The sequence below is a fragment of the Prorops nasuta genome, unplaced genomic scaffold, assembly GCF_024137725.1.
Source record: "Prorops nasuta isolate Cenicafe-Biocafe unplaced genomic scaffold, Cenicafe_Pnas_1.2 PNAS00016, whole genome shotgun sequence".
In the NCBI taxonomy this organism is placed as follows: Eukaryota; Metazoa; Arthropoda; class Insecta; order Hymenoptera; family Bethylidae; genus Prorops; species Prorops nasuta.
In genome coordinates, this window is record NW_027116813.1 from 5234484 (window position 1) to 5242851 (window position 8368).

The following is an 8368-nucleotide window of genomic DNA, read 5'->3' on the forward strand; positions in this document are numbered from 1 at the left end:
GTCATAGTTACATTCTTCTCTAATTCAAAAGTAATTTTTATTTCCACATTTATGTGTATGATCTTTTAACGTAGTTTTATATTTTCAGAAAATCTAACTGAATTGATGTCACTTTACATAATAGAAAATGAACAGACAATCAATGGAAAACGCGGGATAAAAAATTTAGAAGAAAAGGAAGAGTTCTTACAAAGACAATGGAACACAGCTTTTCTTAAATTACTAAAAGAAACAGAGAGAAAAGTTATTTTTCATTTTTTGAGTTCCTTAGCAGCTAATAACGAAAAGTTGATGGAAAAAATTGAAAACATTTTGCTTGTAAGCATTTTTATATATAATTAACAGCCCATAAATCACTAGTGCCCATTTGAACAATTAATACACGCTCATAAAACGTTGAAATGCACATTGGGATACTTGTTCATTATTGCATTTTTAACATGTAACAGAATTATTATATTGCGTATAATAGCATAACTGACTAGCACGAAGAATGCTTTTTGAGTATCATTTTATTATATTTTAAAAATAAAATATTTTGCTGGAAAACTTAACTTCTTAGAAAATGGCTTCGAATTCTTTGCATTCAGAGTAAAAGAAAGAATTTTTATTTCATTTTGCAGCAATAAAATAAAAATTTTCTAAAAGAACTTTTCGTGCTAACTGAATATATTGAATAGATCTACATAACTTTTTCTTAAATAGGACGAAGCAAATATTGATGAGTTGGACCATCCATGAAACTACACGTGCTGGCGCTTCTTCGGTGAAAGATAGGCCTTCCGTTCCTGTTCCGTCATCTGTCATTAGCAGCTTGAAATACAAGACCTTCAAAGTTCAACATACAAATAATTATAATTATAAATATATTAAAATCCTTACACTTTATCTCTTATTTATATCTTTGACGTTTCTCCTCTAATTACCTCGTCCATCCATAGTATACTTTTTAGCAAAGCTTGTTTCTTGGATTGAAAGCGAAGTTAAGAAAGAATTGCTTAAATCTTGGTGTAAGTGGATGGTTAACATCTGAAAAATACTAGCTTCTGTGCTTCACTGCCATATGTATCACAAGAATTATGTATTCCTGTAGCTTATCAATTACATGACTCGCATCATTCTCTCATCTGAAAGCATACAAACTTAATTTACTAAAGGCTTGCTCAATAATTCAAAACAAAACTTTTTATAATTTAGTTATACCCAGTTATTGATGGTTAAATAAATTTATTGCTATCCAACCACTATTTTATTTAGGTGTGACCATTTTCAAAAAAGGATTTTATTTTTTCTATACCTCTATAAATTTATATAGTTGGCTTGGTCCAGTTATTATCATATAATCCTTTCTCTTTCACCAGATATAGCATTTCTTAAAAACAAAATCCCCTATCTATATATGAATGATACAATTATTAGTTAAAATTATTTAAAATCTATTTAAATAAAGGTGATTATTGAAAATTAACCAGCAATACTCACATACTTTCTATTATGTAGCATATATTTCTGAATAAACATCTGCTGTCGAAGAAACCATTACATAAATTAATCATATATTGATTACGGACAGAGAGCTGGACTCAGTACAATCTCTATTCAAAGTCGAAGCCTCAATATTTCCACGTAGCCCCTAAATTAACTTATAAATGTTTTTAACATTTTCTACAATTTCAAGCTCTTGTAAATTTTTCTATATATCCTCTCACTTCATAATATTAGTTCCAGGGAGATTCGCAGTTAAGCTATAACATTGAATTTCCATTACTTACTGCGGATAATTGTACAAAAATGATTTAGGAAAAAGCATATAAAGTAAAAGATGCATTAATATTTGCACAAAATATTGTACTTACGGTTTACTATACAATATTGAATGCAGTAAGGCCAAGAAGTCTAATAATGTCCCACTAAAATTTGCTATATACATATAAACTTGCACTAGAATTTTGTTCCTTATACCTTATTTCATGCACTGCTTGTACACAATCTCCATGGGCACTTCATGCTTTAACAGCTGTTGTCGAGTTGGTAGATATTGCAAATATAAGATAAAAATATTACATTAAGAGTAATTTATTTTAATTAAAGATTTCTAAATGTATGAGTATAATTTTTACCACCACAACGCAATACATACCATATCATTGACTAAATCAATGGAATGTTCCATTGATCATATATATGGCTCTTACAAATTTCGACAATTCCATATTGTAATAATAATGTCCTGTCCCGTTGAATGCAATCCATGTAAGGCTGGATAATATTATAGAAGGTTTACATTTGACCGATACATCTGTTCACTTTCACCTCTTGTGACCATCGAAACCTTTAAAAACATTTTACAATATTCAAATACTTATATTTATTCCCAACTTCGATTATTGTAATTAAGATGGATATATTTTCTGCAATATATATTCATTAGTTATGTAAGACATTTAATGCATACCTTTAAAACAATGTTAGAAGTTATGTTTTACACTATGTTTTTTAATATATATATTCCCTTTTCCTAATAATTTTTATAATGAGTTTAAAAATTTCTTCATATTAAAGGACACGTATAAATTTAGAAAAAACCTGCAACCAAAAAATTACACAAAGCATCGTGCTCCTTGCAATAATAAATTAATAGTTTAATAAATAGTTATTACTGACCTGACATTTATTGTTATCACCAAAAAATAATAGTCTGCAATCTGACAGTTCAGATCGACGTTGCCGGATTGTGAATATTAACTACATATTTCTCCGCTAGAGTTGCTAATAGGTTGCGCGAACTCCAGCCATTTTCACATGATTATATAGAGGGGATGCGCATGACCAAAAAATTTTTAGGCCAAATGTCCGCCTACCGTCAGAATTTACTAAGATTTTATCGGTCAAAACAATCAACTGAATGGAAAAATAAATGTGGTTTTAATAAAAGTTTCATTAATACAGTCGTTAGATAAGTTGCGTGAAATTTGGCTTAATCGGATCATAATTTCAAAACGATTTTTTTGTCGACTTACTGCTGGTATGACATGCATTAATGCAGAAAAGTTGGAATATTAGGATAAGATTAAAAGCATTATACTGTAAAAAAACAAAATTGTTTAGACAACAACTGATGTTTCGATCTACTTTAAGTTGAATGGATTGTGTGTGTATAGAATGGGGGATAATTTAAATAATGAAGCATAAGGGTGAGTGTGTGTGTGTGTGTGGATACTAATATCATATTTAAATGCGTTTTAACAAAATATTACTTTAGAAGCTCACACATTTACTATAAATAGGAAGCTGAGAGGAAAATGCCACTATCAAATAAAAAGAAAATCACTTAATGAGAGGAAAGTTGCAGTAACCTTTTGATGAGAAGAAGCGACACGGTTGACAAATTTTAGTTCAAATAATTAGCGCATGCTGTCATATACCGCTTTTCTGCGTTAAACTAATTAAATAAAATTATAGGAGGAATATGTTTTAATTTTTGTTTTATATTTGCATGGAAAGTAACCGTTTTCAGCGTAGTTTAACGGACCGCGAAAGTGGTTTTTTGCGCCAATCTTAGTTCCATATGCTTATTAATTGCGTGGAAGAGGCAGCATAATGCTAATAACCATCCGCTATTAAAAACTGTGTATTACACAGGATAAATAATTGTACAATGGATAATTCTGCAATGGTAAACCTCAATTTACTCGAGCTACCAATTTCACACATATTCGCCAATATAAATTTTCTTGTTTTGTGACACAATGTACTAATACGAAACCAGTTAAAAACTTATAAAATGATTAAAAATATGGGACTTCCCCTGGATCGACATAAACCTTAATCCTTCTTTCTTTTTATTGCATTAACCCCTTGCCTTACGATTTAATTTTTAATTGTGCGTGCCAAAAGCGACACCAAGGTCGGTCACGCGTAGGGACATAAACAACTTGACTGAGCGTTCGAAATTGTACAAATCGCAAACGTCTTATGATTTGTATATACACGTGCATGGTATAATTAATTTTGCAAGATGTTTGATAAATAATTACGATTAGTTGATTATTGAACAAAAAAAAGGTTTATTGTTGAAAAAATTGCATAATACATTAATTATAACGTCTTCATTTTAATACAAAAATTTAATAATCTTCGATAGTATGGTATTTCTCAAAACACGTTGGTACATGTAATGCAACTTTGCACTTCTTGCATTCCCATGTAGTCTCGCTGCGTTTTTTATGCTTTCTGCAAACTATGCAGCTTCTTGCTGGGTTTAATTTTGCCGGCGTTGGATCTATATGCTTAGGAAAATGACTCCAATGCTGAGCGTGTAATCTTTGTGGTAAATCTCCATTTGACAACCGTCCTTTACGATTATATTTTGGTAATGGTGTATTTTTCAGTAATAGTTCGGCTATTTCAACCCTATATTCTGCGTATCCCTGTTTTTTTTCAATATTTATTTTGTTATACAAAATATAAGAATTAAATAAAGCCATGTCAAAAAGGTAGAAGAAAATTTTGCGATACCCCTTCATACATTTCCTCATCACAGGGAAGCAAGCTAACATTTGATCTTGTCGATCAACTCCTATCATTCCTTTATTGTATTCGACGACACATTTTGGTTTCCAAATAGGATCGCGGTGATTTTTGTTTTGCTCAATCATAGCTACTGTTGTGTGCTTTGTAGAAAGAAAAAAAACGTCTCTTTTGTCTTTCCACTTTATTGCCAGTACTCCATTGCAGCTTCTCATTTCATATTCCCCTTTTTTTAATTTTGTTTTCAATAAATCTTTCGGCATATTTTTTCTGTTTGCGCGCACTGTTCCAATAACATTAGTTCTACTATTGACTAGAGTAACAAAAAGATTTGGTGAAGAATACCAATTGTCTAAATATAAAGTGTGTCCTTTGTGTAATATTGGTTTTGCTAGTTCTTTGACCACAGTTTCAGATGCATTATTTGCAATATCTATTTTGTCACTGCCAGTGTATATTTTAAAATTATAACAGTAACCTGTACTTGACTCACATAATTTATACATTTTTATACCGAATCTTGCTCTTTTTGACGGATTGTATTGTTTATAGGATAAGCGTCCTTTAAATTTGATTAGTGATTCGTCAATTGCAATGTCCTCTTCCATTGTATATATTTCTCTAAAGTTTTGATTAAAAAAATCTATCACGGGTTTTATTTTGTTTAATTTATCACTTTTGTTGCTCGTATTATTATTTGCAAAATGCAAAAATCTACTTATTTGCAAAAATCTTTTATACGGCATCGTTTGTCTAAATATCGGAGTTTCAATAACGGCCCTTTTAGACCAATACATTTGAATTGCAGGCTTTTTTACTTCAGCCATAATTATACATAGCGCAATATATATTTTTATTTCATCGCAGTCAACAGGAGACCAAGTTTCATCAATTTTTCGTCTTTTATATTCATTGTTTATTGCTTGTTCCGCGTATCGATTTGTCTCCGTCACGATATTTTCCCAAAATATACTATTAAATATTATATTAAAAACATCTATTTCTTTTTTGCTCGTACCCAAATGATCTAACGTTGCCTCTTTTATTCCTGGAATCTCCATATATTTCCAGATTTTTGGTTCGTTACCTGTTCGTTTCCAAATCCATAATTTAGATTGTTGATAGTAATCTTCATCATCGGTTTCTTCGTCAATTACCAGTCGCTTACCAATTTTTCGTACGATACGTACAATGTCACTACCACTGTCACTACTACTATCTAAACAGGTCGTGAAATCATTGGTGGCAATGTTATCACTATCCTCAATGCGAATTTTTCTTTTCGAACACATTTTGATGGGTGCTTTTATATCTCTTAAGATATTTGTCGAATGCGGTAAGTGACTGATTATCGTGCCTCTACAATATTTTTACATTTGGCACGGTCGCCCCACCACGTCTATGAGACGTCTTGTTTATATTTGGGCCGGTAGACTTACCACGTGTCTGAGACGTTTTGTTTATGTTTGGCCCCGAAAAACTATCACGTCTCTCATACGTCATTGTAAGCTAAGGGGTTAATTAATGAAAAGAATGTGAAAAAGAAATCATCCATGCAGTGTAAGCTTCAAAACGCTACTATTAGTGTAGTTAAGATACGAACAACATACAGGGCGTACAAATATATTTAGAGATAGGGGTGGTCGGAGCGACCACAACTAAGCAGAACTATCTTCTGCACATCGAATATTGGTTGACATACAGTATTTTTCATTCCATTCGGAACTCCTTCCCGACTGGAATGCTAATACTATAAGGTCAAAATTTTGTATTTTGGGGCACTTAATTTTTGTATGGACGGGTGTGGGTGGAACGATTAGAAATCAACAGAACTATCTTCTGTACATCGAATAATAGCTGAGAGAATTTTTTATTCCATTCTGAACTCCGTCTGGACAGGAATGTTAATACTACAGGATCAAAATCATGTATTATGAGGTACTTAATTTTTTTTCAGAAACGGGGGCGTTCGAAGCAACAACAACCGAGCAGAACTATCTTCTTAAGTTTGAATACCAGCTACTATAGTGGTTTTTATTCCGTATGGAAGACATTGGATTGATTTTTATATAAGAATTTTAGATTTTTAAACTGTTTATAACTATTTTTTATGGCTGAAAAAATAGAACTCTTTTTTTATATGGCGTAGAACTATAGAACTATTAGGAATGCTATAAGAACTGTGCTTTTTTTAGGCAATGCTGGAATTATTTTTGGGAAGTTAGCATTGCTTATTATTAAAATCGTTATAGACCTATGAAAAACGCAGAACTGTTGCTAAAAATTGTATAGAACTATAGAACTATTAGGAATGCTGTAAGAACTGTGCTTTTTTTAGGCAATGCTGGAATTTTTTTTGGGAAGTTAGCATTGCTTATTATTAAAATCGTTTTAGACCTATGAAAAACACAGAACTGTTGCTAAAAATTGTATAGAACTATAGAACTATTAGGAATGCTATAAGAACTGTGCTTTTTAAAGGCAATTCCGGTAGATGTGTTGCCAGCTTCACACTGGTTTTACTTTCCTTTGTTTTATATTAAATTTGAAGAACAATCTTAAGTTGCAAAAAGGAGAATAGTGGCAGCGCTGCTCAGGTTCTTCCTTAAAGTAAAGTAACGGCTCTGCCATAATGATAATTAAATGATAATCTAAAAAAACTTAAATGTTTTAAATAAAATTTATGTAATTATATAATGCATTCAATTAGGATTGTTGTTGACAATTAAACTATCCATCAACAAGACAGTCATTCAAAAAAGTTTAAATTATGAAATTGCTACAATAAAATGATAGTCTTAATATGAAACATTTCCCCTGGGATGAATTTCATGGAATATTAGAAAAAATATCTAAAATCGGCAGAATGAAGTAATAATCCTAACAAAAGAAAATAAATACATTGATGCATCATCCAAGTAATTACAAGAAGAATTGAAATTGTAAAACAATAACATTAACCAGGAGAACAGTTGCACTTATAATAAAAATAAAATTTAAATTATTTTTAGACTTATTTCGATTTAATTGAATTAAAACTTATAAAATAAATAGGAGCACTAATTGATATCTAAAGTTTATTCCTTTCTGAAATTGTTTCTCAAGAATAGCGGGCAGTTGTTTTTCAGCCAGGAAGGATATTTGACACTGCTTTATAAATTGTACTGTAATTCTGGAAAAACTATTCGGTTTTTCATGTTTCATTTCTTAAAGAAAAGGGGGGATTTTAAGCTTTAACGTGGTCAAATTTCAAATATATATAACCATATTCTAAAGTGGTGCAATGAAATGAATTTCGATAACAGAACTATTGCTAAAACGAAATGTAGCGCTAATATTTCCTTCTTGTTATTCAGTAATCATTTAATTTTACATAAAGAAATTATACTACTAAAATGTAGAATTTTAATAGGCTTTTCAGCTGTCTTTTAATTTTTCGTATGGCTTTTTTCGTTCTCATGCAACACGCGTTTAAAGAGAGTACTGTCTTCTGCACAATTTTCGTAGGTGGTCTCATACTTTTGGACGGCAGTGTATATACATCGACGCAACTATGCCGATTATTAATATTACCTCCTAATGTTTTACATTCCTGATCCTGGTGCTGATGATATTCATTTTTTGCCTATTTTTAAAAGGATCCTCGGTAGTACCCATTTAGTTGAAAAGTCTGGAGAATAATACGGCGTTGTCATAGATTAATTTTCAAGTCATTTTATCTTTTCAGTGACGAGGCATATGAACTGCTCTAAGGTAGTCAAGCAATAAAAATTATATTAAAAAGCTATTATAAGACATTTTTTTTTCTGTTTGAATCTTACTGTTTTATCAGATAAAG

The 8368-nt window shown here is 31.0% G+C and overlaps 1 protein-coding gene and 1 long non-coding RNA gene across 2 annotated transcripts; both read right to left on the reverse strand.

The window, feature by feature from the left end:
- Positions 1-1752: 1752 nt before the first annotated feature.
- LOC136779324 (uncharacterized) lies at positions 1753-2619 on the reverse strand. Its single transcript, XR_010823543.1, has 3 exons — positions 2456-2619; positions 2141-2332; positions 1753-2017 (listed from the first exon to the last, which is right to left on the reverse strand). It is a non-coding gene; the product is annotated as an uncharacterized lncRNA (long non-coding RNA).
- Positions 2620-4127: 1508 nt separating this feature from the next.
- LOC136779313 (piggyBac transposable element-derived protein 4-like) lies at positions 4128-6033 on the reverse strand. The gene is made up of 2 exons (XM_066736846.1): positions 5894-6033; positions 4128-5844 (listed from the first exon to the last, which is right to left on the reverse strand). Exons 1-2 carry the CDS (start codon positions 6031-6033, stop codon positions 4128-4130), a joined length of 1857 nt encoding a protein of 618 aa, XP_066592943.1.
- Between the last annotated feature and the right edge of the window lie 2335 nt (positions 6034-8368).